The 15036-nt window shown below is 45.8% G+C and overlaps 1 protein-coding gene across 1 annotated transcript in view; it reads left to right on the plus strand.

The window, feature by feature from the left end:
* The first annotated feature begins 4970 nt into the window (after nucleotides 1-4970).
* Nucleotides 4971-15036, plus strand: part of LOC111965087 (SWI/SNF complex subunit SMARCC1-like) — a 25241-nt gene continuing 15175 nt past the window's right edge. Inside the window, 27 exon segments of the mRNA XM_070444001.1 lie at nucleotides 4971-5204; nucleotides 6306-6425; nucleotides 6672-6757; nucleotides 6976-7150; nucleotides 7258-7327; nucleotides 7784-7853; nucleotides 7966-8041; nucleotides 8189-8314; nucleotides 8569-8687; nucleotides 8796-8926; nucleotides 9547-9606; nucleotides 9737-9774; nucleotides 10854-10999; nucleotides 11086-11138; nucleotides 11141-11156; nucleotides 11319-11372; nucleotides 11374-11430; nucleotides 11702-11849; nucleotides 12136-12231; nucleotides 12234-12302; nucleotides 12399-12441; nucleotides 12444-12494; nucleotides 12497-12531; nucleotides 12533-12567; nucleotides 12569-12620; nucleotides 12859-13057; nucleotides 14278-14333. Of these exon segments, the coding sequence (XP_070300102.1) occupies nucleotides 5019-5204; nucleotides 6306-6425; nucleotides 6672-6757; nucleotides 6976-7150; nucleotides 7258-7327; nucleotides 7784-7853; nucleotides 7966-8041; nucleotides 8189-8314; nucleotides 8569-8687; nucleotides 8796-8926; nucleotides 9547-9606; nucleotides 9737-9774; nucleotides 10854-10999; nucleotides 11086-11138; nucleotides 11141-11156; nucleotides 11319-11372; nucleotides 11374-11430; nucleotides 11702-11849; nucleotides 12136-12231; nucleotides 12234-12302; nucleotides 12399-12441; nucleotides 12444-12494; nucleotides 12497-12531; nucleotides 12533-12567; nucleotides 12569-12620; nucleotides 12859-13057; nucleotides 14278-14333 (2367 nt within the window). The 5' untranslated portion in view covers nucleotides 4971-5018.

Here is a 15036-nt window from a genome sequence, read left to right on the forward strand (position 1 = left end):
AGATTAAGACCCTGCGGAGCTGGTGTGAGATATGGGTCTGAAAACATACCTCCATTTTGTCTAACTAGGCAAGTCAGTTAAGAACAAACTCTTATTTACAATGACAGACTAGGAATAGTGGGTTAACTGCCTTGATCAGGGGAGAAACAACAGATTTTTACTTTGGACTTTTATCCAAACTGATACATCGAAAAGATTGAAATACTGCTCGTTTTCCGGCAACATGCCCTTTCCGTCCTCATGCTAGCTAGCAGTAGACAAAGCAGCCATTATGGAATGGCATGTCCCCGTTTGAGCAACAACGGAGCTGATTGGCTGACACGGCCATTTCAAAATGGCTGTGGTGGCTACTGCTAGGTAGCATGCGGAGGAAAATGTTTAGGTTAACAATATTTCAATCTTCTCAATGTATCAGTTTGGATCAGTGATCTAGTCAGTTGGTTAATGTGAGTCCGGAACACTGCAGAGTGATGTGATGCAAGGATTCTTATTTTTATTCCTTGATGCGATGTGGTGGGTGAGTGAGTGTGTGTGTTCTAGAATGTTCCGAAGAGTGACAGACAGGACATGACATCATAGGCCAACTGCTCTATACACACAAACACACAGGCAGTAGCAGTAGTAGCATATAGCTCAGACAATCTTTCCATATACACTGAACAAACATTTCACATTTCAAAGATTTTACTTGAATTACAGTCATTATAAGGAAATCAGTCAATTTAAAAAAATTCATTAGGCGCTAATCTAATCTGTGGCATTGTGTTGTGTGACATCACTGTACACTTTACAGTGGTCTTTTATTGTCCCCAGCACAAGATGCACATGTGTTTTGATCATACTGTTTAATCAGCTTCTTGTTATGCCACAACTTCAGGTGGTGAATTATCTTGGCAAAGGAGAAATGGGGATGTAAATACATGTGTGTGCATAATTTTAAGAGAAGAAAGCTTTTTGTGCTATGGAACATCTCTGTGATCTTTTTTCAGCTCATGAAACATGGGACCAACACTTTACATGGTGCATTAAGGTAGAGTCTCAAATTACACATATTTTTTTTATTTCACATTTATTTAACCAGGTAGGCTAGTGAGAACAAGTTCTCATTTGCAACTGCGACCTGGCAAGATAAAGCAAAGCAGTGTGACACAGAGAACAACACAGAGTTACACATGGGATAAACAATAAACAAGCCAATAACACAATAAACAAGTCAATGACAAGTAAAAAAAAACGTCTATATACAGTGTGTGCAAAAGGCATGAGGAGGGAGGCAATAAATAGGTCATAGGAGCGAATAATTACAATTTAGCAGATTAACACTGGAGTGATAAATGAGCAGATAATGATGTGCAAGTAGAGATACTGGTGTGCAAAAGAGCAGAAAAGTAAATAAAATAAAAACAGTATGGGGATGAGGTAGGTAGATTGGTGGGCTATTTACAGATGGACTATGTACAGCTGCAGCGATCGGTTAGCTGCTCAGATAGTTGATGTTTAAAGTTGGTGAGGGAAATAAAAGTCTCCAACTTCAGCGATTTTTGCAATTGGTTCCAGTCACTGGCAGCAGAGAACTGGAAGGAAAGGCGGCCAAAAGAGGTGTTGGCTTTGGGGATGACCAGTGAGATATACATGCTGGAGACGTGCTACGGGTGGGTGTTGTTATCGTGACCAGTGAACTGAGATAAGGCGGAGCTTTACCTAGCATAGACTTATAGATGACCTAGAGCCAGTGGGTCTGGGACGAATATGTAGCGAGGGCCAGCACAAGAGCATACAGGCGCAGTGGTGGGTGGTATAAGGGCTTTGGTAACAAAACGGATGGCACTGTGATAGACTGCATCATTTGCTGAGTAGATTTGGAAGCTATTTGTAGATGACATCGCCGAAGTCGAGGATTGGTAGGATAGTCAGTTTTACGGGTAAGTTTGGCGGCGTGAGTGAAGGAGGCTTTGTTGCGAAATAGAAAGCATTCTAGATTTGATTTTGGATTGAGATGTTTAATATGAGTCTGGAAGGAGAGTTTACAGTCTAGCCAGACACCTAGGTATTTGTAGTTGTCCACGTATTCTAGGTCAGAACCGTCCAGAGTAGTGATGCTGGGCGGGCGGGTGCGGGCAGCGAACGGTTGAAAATCATGCATTTGGTTTTACTAGCGTTTAAGAGCAGTTGGAGGCCAGGGAAGGAGCGTTGTATGGCATTGAAGCTCGTTTGGATGTTAGTTTACACAGTGTCCAAAGAAGGGCCAGATGTATACAGAATGTGTCGTCTGCGTAGAGGGGATCAGGAATCACACGCAGCAAGAGCGACATCGTTGATATATACAGAGAAAAGAGTCGGCTTGAGAATTGAACCCTGTGGTACCCCATAGAGACTGCCAGAGGTCGCGACAACAGGCCCTCCAATTTGACACACTGAACTCTGTCTGCGAAGTATTGGTGAACCAGGCGAGGCAGTCATTTGAGAAACCAAGGCTATTGAGTCTGCCGATAAGAATATGGTGATTGACAGAGTCGAAAGCCTGGCCAGGTCGATGAAGACGGCTGCACAGTACTGTCTTTTATCGCTGGCGGTTATGATATCGTTTAGTACCTTGAGCGTGGCTGAGGTGCACCCATGACCAGCTCGGAAACTGGATTGCACAGCGGAGAAGGTACGGTGGGATTCGAAATGGTCAGTGATCTGTTTATGAACTTGGCTTTCGAAGACTTTAGAAAGACAGGGTAGGATAGATATAGGTCTGTAACAGATTGGGTCCAGGGTGTCTCCCCCTTTGAAGAGGGGGATGACCGCGGCAGCTTTCCAATCCTTGGGGATCTCAGACGATATGAAAGAGAGGTTTAACAGGCTGGTAATAGGGGTTGCAACAATGGCGGCGGATAATTTTAGAAAGAGAGGGTCCAGATTGTCTAGCCCAGCTGATTTGTACGGGTCCAGTTTTTGCAGCTCTTTCAGAACATCTGCTACTAAAATCTACCAACCAAGTCTGATACCAATTGAGCCTTGAGTTGGGGAAGAGTGAGCACTTTGGGGTAGCGGTCAGGTCAGATGAAGTGAGGAAGAACAGATATCACAAAGGTTCTGTCTAACAACAGAGATGCATTGGCTGTTCAGAGGTGTAGGAGTAGACTCAGCATAGGAGAAAGGATTAAATATCAGTGATTGTGTGAATATGTTTTTTTGTCTAATGCAGCTGTCTTGACCCTCTGGGAAGAATAAACTTGGTTTAAGCTTTCATAGTGTCCGTCGAGTTTTTACTTTGAGAATTAGAACCTAACAGTTGGCACTGCGAGCAGGGTTCACCACGATTTGCAGTCGAACTAGAGATTCTGAATCAGTGAAACAGAAACAAGGTAGGCACAGTTCCTACACCTGTTATCACTAATTCTGACATCTTGGGGAGATGAGAGTCGTAGGCTGAACCAATTATAGGGTACGGACTCAGAAAGCCTGAGCTTATTCAGTAATCCCATTGTATATCGACCGGTCGTAGCTTTGTGGTATATGGTAAGTCCCGGAAGGTAAACCCGAACAGGCGGGTACCTAGGGGGTAAGACCCGGGTGGGGTTGGTTACCTGCAATACCTGTAACGAGAGGGTGCAAGTCTCAGCCGCAGTGGCCATGCGGCAGTAGAGTGGGTGTGGATGGATAAAGTGACATGCTTGTGTACTAGGTTGAGTTAAGTTGCCATTCAGGGTTAGAAGAAAAGCAATAAGATACTCGAAAGCTGTTGGATTTGGGTGTATTAGCAGTAGCAATAAAGAGAGGTTGATTTTATGCCCTGTTGGGGTGGGGAACCATGACAGATTATGTGGAAATAGGAAGACAAGTGTGAATAATCATGGTAATGTGTGTTATCAACAACAGTGATATTTGAACAGATTGGAGATGACTATCCATAACAATAAAATCCTTCATACAGTGAGGTTAGGTTAGGTTACCATGCTTGTCCTGAACCACAGCTGTAGACACAGCCTCCTCCAGGTCCTCAGACACTAGCTGGAGATCCATTACRGGATGTCTGTCACCCCACTGAGCCCCTATTGCAGGTTAGGGGTCACATCCACTTGAATGTCCTTCATATGACGAACCTCCTACAGAGCAAATGAGGAAAATATGATATATTATGATTTATGTTAGTAACAATACAATATGGGAATTTTATCCCAAAGCAACCTACAGCTAACATATATATTTATGTATGTGATCTATGTAAATAAAGGAATATAACACAGATAATACTTATGGATCATTCTGAAAGAGACCTCTTTGACCTTGTTAACAAGTAGGTATTTGTGTGGTAATACTTTTTTCCAACAGATATTATTGACAAATGTATTCCAGTAAATTGTGACATAAGGAATTGATACAATATCCTTTTGAAATAAAGTACATACAGATCTGTTGTTCTGAGGGAGCAAGGAGAAACAAACGTTTCCTATTGGAGAGTCTACTGGATTAAGAGAGCGTAGGTCAAGAAGGTGAGGTCTGGTTACACCTCTAAACAACATGAGAGTTCCAGATGGAATAGCATCAAAGACTACGGCGAACTCTCTAGGTGTAACAGGGATATTGTAACGAGATAAAAAAAAAAATCCTCATAATTCAGTAACAATCCTTCTGCAATAAAAAGTTGACTCACCAGCAGGATATGATTATTAAACCAGTTCTTAAAAAATAAAGACCTGTTTCTATACAAAATATCCTTATTGTTCGAAATGAAATACCTATGCGGGGCAAATGTGTTTTTATATTAACGACCACGCTAAAAATACTTGTCTAAAAATGGAGACCTCTATATTCATATGTGTTCATAACGACAGATTTCCTAATATAATGTGTACGACATTTCCAACCCTGACCTTCACACTGACCCTTCCCAAATGAAACCTCTTTATCGCGAGATTCAATAACTTTGTGTTACGTACAAATCTGCGCATGCGCAGTTTTTATTCGAAAACTTGCTTGGTGAGTGACGCGGTTGAGAAGCGAAACAGCAGCGGACAGGACAAGAAACAATGGCGACAGCGGCAACTGCAGCGGGTGGAACGGGTTCAGGGGGACCAGCAGCCGGCCCCATGGGCGTCGGTACTGCGGTGGGACGTAAGAAAGATGGAGGTCCTTCCTCGAAATACTGGGAGAGCGCAGAAACGGTCTCTCAGATCGATTCGGTGCGCCAATGGATCGGGAAACACTACAAAAAGGTTAGCGAGTGCTGGTTTTAACCTCCATTTGATTTCCAACATCAAGGCACGCGTCTGTAGCACAATGGAAGTGCTATCTAGATATCTCTTTCAATATATTGCTCCTATTAGGTACTTGTGGCAAACTAGATATTAATAGATAGTTTGCTTCATGCATCTAAAGATGTCCATCACAACATTACCCAACTAACGTTACATGAACATTACATGTCAAGAGATAACTAGGCTAACTAACGTTAGCTGCTAACTGAACAGCCTTAGCGTAACGTCCGTTTATTTTGTTACACGGCCAACACACTAGCTGAAGAGTTGTCTGTTTGTGTAAGCTACCCATCTAGGGTAGCAAGGTAGCTAACGTAATTACTTTTGTTTTCATCTGACTCTATCTGAGCGTAGCTGGCTAGCTAACGTAACGGAAACTAGCTTCGGTTGGTAAGAATATTAGCATGTTTTGAAACGGTATCATAGATGTAAACATTGAGGTGATCCGGTAAGGCACGGGACTTGATGTAACTAACGTTAGTTAGCTACGGTAACGGTTGGTAACATTGTGATTGACCAGATAATAGCAGACGGATCATTGGGCCATTTATGTCTAGCTAATTAGCTGAATTGTCTTGATGGGAAACCTCGACTACCTCGTGTACCCGAACTACTTTGCGCTCGGAGACCAACTGTGTTCCACACATAACCAAGCAAAGGCTGCCTTTGTTGACAGCAGCAAACCATCAAAACATCTCCGCGTGGTCATGGATTTCCCAAAACAACTGTATTGAAAGAAGTAGCTAGCTAGCTACTGTAAACTATTTTCTACTGTATTTATTTTCTTGAAACCAGGAAGACACTTTTCAGTGACCAGTGAAGGGGCCTCGCTGAAAGAAAAAGTGATGTCATATCACCCTGCATTTACCTAAGAAAGGCTGCTGTTTTGGTCTTATAGTATGAGCTATCTACTCATGAGATCTTGTGTGTGCCTGCATTTGCCATGTGTTTGTCTGACCATGTAGCCTAACACTTCTGTGGTCTCACAATATTCAATCCCTCCTTTGTCACACATGAGTGTGCCTCCATGACTAACACAGTGGTCTTGTGGTGTCTTAGTATGTACAGGCAGACTCTCCCTCCAATAAGTCCCTGGCAGGGCTGGTGGTGCAGCTGCTTCAGTTCCAGGAAGATGCTTTCGGACGGAGGGTCAACAACCCTGCCCTCACCAAGTTGCCTGTGAGTATCTCCTCCACACACGTCTTTACACCTGCCCAGGTTGGGACAGGGACGGGACCTACACACACAGTGAAATTGAAGTGAATCCTATAACGTTTTGGGCAAGGGAAGAATGGGCTATAGAGGGTTGGAGTGCTTCCCAATCACTTCTGCACATTTTGTGTCACAGTAGTTTGCCCTGTCTTTATCTATCTTAGCCAGCTTGTGTGAACGTCCCTCACCTTTTCTTCTGTATTGCCTCATCAGACCAAGAGCTTCCTGGACTTCAAGGCAGGGGGTCCTCTGTGTCACATCCTGGGCTCTACCTACAAGTTCAAGAGCGAGCAGGGCTGGTGAGTAGGGTCTTGATTGAATACTTAAAAAATGCATCATTCCCACCTTGGACTAATCACTTATATGATTTGTAGAATGAATAGTTGAAATGTTCTTTCTGCTATGGAATCACATAGAAGGTAGTGGTTGCTTCAAGAGAGGGAGGGGAAATAAGGATGCCCTGTTGAGTTGAGACTGTAAGTAACAAAAACATGTTCTATCCCTCCTATCTGTGCAGGCGTAGGTTTGACTTGCAGAACCCCTCCAGGATGGACAGGAATGTAGAGATGTTCTTGAATGTAGAGAAGACCCTGGTTCAGAATAACTGCCTGACTCGACCAACCGTGTTCCTGGTGCCTGACATGGAGCAGAAGCAGGCCAATAAGCTGAAGGACATCATCAAGAGACACCAGGTAAGACACGCCCACCCAAATCACACCAACCAATGGTAGGATTGTGTCACCAYTCGCCAGACATTCAAATAGCATCGTAAGCTACTCTCCTAACTTATTTCCTTTAGGGCTCCATCACCGAGGACAAGTCTAAGGCCACCCATCATATCTACCCCTCTCCAACTCAGCAGGAGGATGGTAAGTAATGTGCGCTACTGAGAAAGGAAATAAAGCTACCCATGCAATGTATATATCACCTACTTTGTTGCTTGATCCCATGAGGCTCAGTTGGTAGAGCATTGTGCTTGCAACGTCAGGGTTGTGGGCTCGATTCCCACTGGGGACCAGTACAGAGAACTATATGAACTCACTACTGTAAGTCGCTCGGGATAAGTGCGTCTGCTAAATTACTAAAATGTAAAAAAAAATATATATATCTATTTATTATACACTGGTATAGGCGGGATTGTGCTGTAGTCTTTGAATCTAATTCCTTATGGTCATGTTACTGAGGCTTACTCTACTCTCATCATATTTCAAAGAAAGTGAAATGTGTGTATACAGTAATATACTATTATTAATACAGTAGTCGGTATGCATTACTTGAGGATGTGTGTGTATATGCTGATAGCAAGGTGTGTGGTTGTCTTGCAGAGGAGTGGCTGCGTCCGGTCATGCGTAAGGACAAGCAGGTGCTGGTGCACTGGGGCATGTACCCAGACAGGTGAGAGACTGGCACCGTTAGACTTCAGCTTTGCTGGTTCACTCTGTCCTCTTACACGTTCACCCACTGTGACCTGTTACTGACCTTTAACCCCTCTTCTCTGTGTGGTCAGTTATGACACCTGGGTGTCCACCAGCGATGTGGAGGGGGATGTGGAGGACCCACCCATCTCTGAGAAGCCCTGGAAGGTGAGGATCGAGCATCCAGTCATGTATAATGTTTTTTATATATATATGCCAAATCAACCCCCGCCTCCAGCCTGAAAAGTACTAGCAGACAACACCACCCTTGAGTAGTGGATTAGTTTCGACTCCTCTTCCCCTCTCCTCTCCCAGGTGCATGCCAAATGGGTCCTGGACACCGACGCCTTCAACGAGTGGATGAATGAGGAAGACTATGAGGTGGACGAGAACAAGAAGACTGTGAGCTTCCGCCAGAGGATCTTCCCAAAGGAGGAGGAGGTAGGCCAAACTCTGAGGTGTGCGTTATGGATTCTTAGGAAATGTGTGTCTCGGTGAGTTGCTGCACCACAGGGCTCTGCACGGTGGATTGTTGTCTTGTTCTTGTCTGTGTCGTGTCACCCATCCTTTCGAGCTCTCCTCTCCTCACCACCACATCCTCCCTCTTCTCCTCCCCCCCGCTCCCCTCTGTGTGAGACTGGTCCATCTTCTCATTCTCTCTCTCTCATCTGGCCATCCCTCGTGGTTCTGATCAGTCTTCCCGTACACCCGATCGTAAGGAGCGCAAGGCCAACGCCGCCGGGAAGAAGAGGAGGCGCTCGCCATCTCCTCCGACCACCCCAGCTGAGTCCCGCAAGAAGGGCGGCAAGAAGGGGTGAGTCCCCCAAATCATAACCTTAGCCATTAGGGAGAAAAACACTAAACTGACCCTGGATCAGTGTCTTGGGCAAACTTCACTGACCTTTTGACCTCCTGTCCCCAGGAACCCTGGGTCTCACTGGAAGCGTCGTGGCCACCGTGGCGAGGAGGAGGAGGAAGAAGAGGACCTGACCAAGGACATGGAGGACCCCTCGCCTGTTCCCAGCATGGAGGAGGTCACTTTGCCCAAGAACGGTCAGTTGATTGTCCAACTCATCCCTCTTGTTGTCTCCCTCTCCCACATCTGCTCTCCTCCCTCTCGATCCTTCACTCTGTTCTTTTTCTCACCCTACCTCCCCCCGTCCTCCTTCATTGTCTCAGTCACTCTAAATCACATGTTGTAAATCTCCCATTCTCTCTCTCTCTCATGGTCCTGTTTCTTTCTCTCAGTGCATCCATCTAATGCTTGTCACCATGTTGACATGCAGTTTATTCATCTCTGTAGTAACTGCAGTTAGTTGTTTTCTAATTCAGAGAGGAACAAACTGTTACACACGTACACTCTGTCCTTGCCAAGATGGCATGGAATTGCCCGGGGGGGACTTTCTTCAGTGGTGCATTGAAGGGAGTGCTATTCCAGCTGAAAGTGCTCTATGCCAAACACACTGAACTAAAAATGGTCTTTTTGGACCCAGTCCCACCTGCAATGTCCCACTTCTGCAACCCCGCCTCCCTACTCTGTATCTATTTCCGTGGCTGCTTTTGAAAAGAGAGCCTACAAAAGAAGAGACAGCCTATAGCTACTGTTAGTGTATTCACCCTTACCATACTCTCTGGCTATTCTTCAGCCTATTTTTCTTCTTCCCTGTCCTCAGTGAACTCTAAGAAAGATAACGAGAACACCCCCGTGAAGGGAGGGGCAGTGGCTGATTTGGGTAAGTGTGTGCAGAACTATTTCAGTGTTTAAGTATCTACCTGTCTCAGTACTAAACTGTCAATCACCGAGATGTATTGAGTCAAGCAATGGATAGAGTGATGTCATAACGTCCCCTCTCGGTCTTCCAGATGATCTGGAGGATGACTCTGTGGTCTCCGGAGGCAAGGTAACACCCGTTCTTCCTTAAAAACCTTTAATGATTGCCTCTAAATGCTGTCTCTTCTCCATCTTCATTGTAAACTGTTCCCTATTCATCCACAACCATGGTCGTCATTGATAGATCTAGGATCAGATGATCCTAACCCCCGCTTCTTAGCATATCCAGAAGAGGGATGGAAAAATATCTGACCTGGTGTCAGTGTTTAGAAGCAATGTCTACCCATTTGTAGATTTGGGCCCGGTTTCCCGATAGCGATGGAACTTAGGTCTGATAGGATTGAAAGAAAGGTAGTGCTTGTCTCGAATCGTCTTTCTCCATTCAAATCTTTCCTTAAAATTATAATTATTTCATAAAACTGATGACGGATCAGCTCCTATTACCACCTATGGCTGTAAATATTGAGTCCGCTTATTATAATGCTTACCCAATGACAATGCACATCGTTAGGCTACACATCATGAAATATATTGAGGCAAATTAGACAGTAGCCTACGAGTAGCAAAATATTACTCAGTTGAGTTTTTATATGTCGCTTGTTTGTATCCATCGCAAAGATATTGGCACCTTTTGTATTTGTAGTCAACTTTGTTCTGAAGTTATCGGCGGTCACATAAACCCACGTGGTTTATCAGTCTATGTTTAGCGGAGGTCTAGAAGTGACACGGGAGTGCAAATAAAGCATCTGACGACGCACTTCCCTGTTCTATGATTGGTCTGATGCATGCATTAGATCACGAGCGTTTTCAAGTGCAACGTTATTAATGATGGTTTTGGGGAAACACCTCAGAGATTTAACGATGCTCCCTATGAAGGTTCTAGCGATGATCTTAGCCGTAAGATGTTTTTGGGAAACCAGGTCCTGTTCTGTAAGCAGTAAAGTAGCACCAGACCCAGTCTCATTCTGATTCAGTTCTCCTACATTTGGGATGGGATTATTCCAGATGAATCTGGATATCCTGCTTTTCTGACATTTATCCTCCATTTGTATATAATAGAAACTGACCTACCCCCTAGCCAAAATTCTGCTCTCCTTGGTTGCCTATGTTGACCTGATCTCATCTGTGTGACTCTGTCTCCCCCTGTAGGAGGAGGAGGAGCAGGGCAAGGCCGAGGTCAACCGCCTCATCGACTCCAGCGAGGACAACGTGACCGAGCAGACCCACCACATCATCATCCCCAGCTACGCCGCCTGGTTCGCTACAATGGTGAGGATGGGCCCGCTGTTCTTGGTGTGTGGGTAGTGTATTGTGTGTGTCTTGGGTGGGGGTGTTGGGCTGTATTTTATGTTTGTGTCTGAGTTTATCCCCCCCCCTTCAGTATCCATGAGATTGAGAGGCGTGCACTGCCGGAGTTCTTCAACGGCAAGAACAAGTCAAGTCCCCAGAAATGTGAGTCCGCAAAGAACACTGCCACACACAACTCACTCAACCCATTAAATTCACTAGAATTTTTCATCGTACATAACACACCCCCATTGCTGTTAACACATCGTCCTTATTTGTTCCAACGATTCAGTGGTTTGTTTGTAAAAATGTGTCTGTGTCTGTCAGATACCTGGCCTACCGTAACTTCATGATCGACACGTACCGGCTCAACCCCAGGAGTACTGACCTCCACCTCCTGCCGCAGGAACCTGACCGGAGACGTGTGTGCTGTCATGAGGTGAAGGGTTAAGGGGTTAACATGAAATGGATTCCTTAGGGCAGAAGCTAGGTCATTGTTCGTCAGAGACACCGTGTGCAGAACGCTTTGTAATATGCGTTTTTTTGTTGTTGACTAGTTTAGGTTGTCCCTTATAGTTCCAGTCAGATTCTTTCTGTTTGGTGCCTAATGAATACGACCCAGGTTTAGTTGGACTGTTTTGTCTTGCTCTAGATCACTGATCAAGAGTGATGATTGTGGAGTATATTCTTTGCATGTATCTAACTACTAGGGTGCATGCGTTCCTGGAGCAGTGGGGGCTGGTGAACTACCAGGTGGATGCTGAGAGCCGACCCCTCCCCATGGGCCCCCGCCACCCCCACTTCAACGTGCTGGCTGACACCCTCTGGCCTGACGCCGATGCACCACCGCCCCCACAGGTTGGATAACTACATGGAGCTTTGGTCACATTGCTTTCACCTATCCAGTCTTTCAGGTCGTTGGATACCGAGGAGTAGGGCTAGGGAAGGGTCTTTAAACCCAAGCCTGTAGTGCCGATAGCGAATTATATCCAAATACACATACAGGCGTTGTGTGTCTGTACCATTGAGTTTGATGATTTTAATGGGTCACAAATATTGAGCGATTGTGTGGGGTATTCACTGCATTCTCTGACCACAGTGTGATTCCTTTCAACCTCCTCCCTGTCTCTCCTCCGGCTTCTAGATCCTCCGGCCAGCAGATGCTCAAACTTCCAGAGAAGGGCAGAGCAAGCCCTCTGACATGCAGAACTTTGGCCTGCGTAACGACCTCTACTCCAAGAAGAACCCAAGAGTAAAGGAACCAGCGGCGGCCGGGAGTGGACCGAGCAGGAGACTCTGCTCCTATTGGAGGTACGTCAGTCAAACAGACCAGCTGACAATCACAAACATAATCTAAAACCTACCAGCCTATCAGAGCCCTTCTCATCCTCCATCTCTCCCTACCAGGCTCTGGAGATGTACAAGGACGACTGGAACAAGGTGTCGGAGCACGTGGCTCGCGCACCCAGGACGAGTGTATCCTGCACTTCCTGCGTCTGCCCATAGGGACCCTTACCTGGAGAACTCTGAGTCGTCCCTGTGGCCCCCTGGCCTACCAGCCCGTACCTTCAGCCAGTCAGCAACCCTGTCATGAGCACCGTGGCCTTCCTGGTTTCCGTGGTGGACCCCGTGTGGCCTCCGCGCCCGCAAAGGCAGCCTGGGTACGTGTTGTGGGGCTGCGTGTGGGTCATTTGCAAGGGTGTTTTAATCACAATTTTGTTTATTCACAGAAATAAATGTGTTTTCAATTTGTTGTAATTTTCACGCTGCATGTAGTGTGTCGTAATGATACGGTTGTGTGGTGTGTGTAATATCGTGTGTGTTTTGAACATATCTGTGTGTGTGGGGGACTATCACAAGGTGTGAGTCTGTAGCTAACTACAGTGTCTCCTCCTCAAACCCAGAGGAGTTTAGCCGTGTGCGTGAGGAGGTGCCAGCAGAGCTGGTGGAGGCCCATGTGAAGAAGGTGCAGGAGGCGGCCCGCAGCACGGGCAAGGTAGACCCCGCCTATGGCCTGGAGAGCAGCGGCATCGCAGGAACTGCCCCCGAGGAGCCCGAGAAGACCGGTAACACACACACTCGGAACAGAACACATGCATTCAGATATACGTACACACACAGTCGCACATTAGCGAAGGTAGATTTAAAAAAATACTCTTGTGCGTACTCAAACTATCACAGTTGGTTGTACCTGCACCAAAACTCCAGTATTTTTCCTTCATAGCTCATTCTCCATCTTTTTAAATTGGGAGCCAATTTGATATTAGCGCTTTTATTTCCATGACTTATCAAAACTTGTTTTCTCATGGCTCTCTTGTCCCTCTGCAGAAGACATATGGTGAGCGATATGTTTGGAACATAGAATCTCAATAAAGTCACAGTATCAAATAGCAATACATATAGAATAGCGTAAACACACGGGCCTTCATATAAACGTACAAAAACATTCTCTCATCACATACATCAAACATACTCATGCATGCAATACTCACTCACACAAAATATCCACCCAGATACACATCCCCACATTTAGATGGAGTACTGAGTGTTACCAGTGGAGGGCAGCAAATAACCAAGACACACACAGACCACAGCTAACAGGTTAGGGCGAGGCTGCTAGTAGCCAGCTGTCCGCAGGTCACCTAGACCTTATTCTTACCTCCTGCATGTGTGTGTGCACTCGCGTGGGTAAACCCAGATGTGTATTCTCACCAGAACATTTTGAGGTGCCAGCTGAAATCTAGATGGCCAATAAGGGGGGGGGGGGGCAACGTAGAGGTTTCTTCAGAGTGTGTTATATGTCTGTGCCCGGCTGTCGTGCTGTCTATTGGATTAGAACGGCAGATGGGGCGTGGGGGAAGGGGTTGAAACTGGGTCAACACACTATGCCATGTGCCACGGCCTCAATGCCTGGAACACACACACAGCAATCGCTCAATCGGCAATTACACATGAATAAATGCATGTTACACATACACGCATCAACAACCAATAAATGGCTTAAATGCATTCAATACCCTCCCCAAAGCAGTCTACCATCTCTCATACAGGTCAATACTCGCATAGTAAAAAACGTGCCCACATGCGTACATGCTTTTTCAAACACACACATGCATGCACTCTCACTCCGCATCGACTCGCTCACTTTTTCCCAAAATAATGTCCGAGTCATGGCGAGCGTCTACTTATGATGCATAATCTGTTTGTGATCATTTTCTCTGAGAAATGTCTTGTTCTTTGTCTATCCCTCTACTCTAAGCCCCTCCCTCTCTCTCTGTCGCTGTAGAGCCAGCAGAAACCGAGAAGGTGGACACAGACTCCGACTCCCAGCAGCCTGACAAGGTGAGACGGCCCAGGGGCGAGAGGTCTTTAGCATAGTTTATTAATTCGACCACAAAAAAATACAGCTCACATAAAACTTGAAAAAGCCATATAAACTCAGCAAAAAACATGTGTAAATATTTGTATGAACATAAGATTCAACAACTGAGACAAACTGAACAAGTTCCACCGATGTGACTAACAGAAATTGAATGTGTCCCTGAACAGGGGGGGGGGATTCAAAATCAAAAGTAACAGTCAGTATCTGGTGTGGCCACCAGCTGCATTAAGTACTGCAGTGCATCTCCTCCTCATGGACTGCACCAGATTTGCCAGTTCTTGCTGTGAGATGTTACCCCACTCTTCCACCAAGGCACCTGCAAGTTCCTGGACATGGCAGAACACTGACATTCCTGTCTTGCAGGAAATAACCCACAGAACGAGCAATATGGCTGGTGGCATTGTCATGTCAGGATGAAGGCCTGCAGGACGGGAAACTAACATGAGGGAGGAGGATGTCTTCCTGTAACGCACAGCGCTGAGATTGCCTGCAATGACAACAAACTCAGCCAATGATGCTGTGACACGATGTCGCAGACCATGAACGGACCCTCCACCTCCAATCGATCCCGCTCCAGAGTAGACAGGCCTCGGTGTACGCTCATCTCCTTCGACGAAAACTCGAATCCGACCATCACCCCTGGTGAGACAACACCGCGACTCG

The sequence above is a fragment of the Salvelinus sp. IW2-2015 genome, linkage group LG6.1, assembly GCF_002910315.2.
Source record: "Salvelinus sp. IW2-2015 linkage group LG6.1, ASM291031v2, whole genome shotgun sequence".
Taxonomy (NCBI): Eukaryota; Metazoa; Chordata; class Actinopteri; order Salmoniformes; family Salmonidae; genus Salvelinus; species Salvelinus sp. IW2-2015.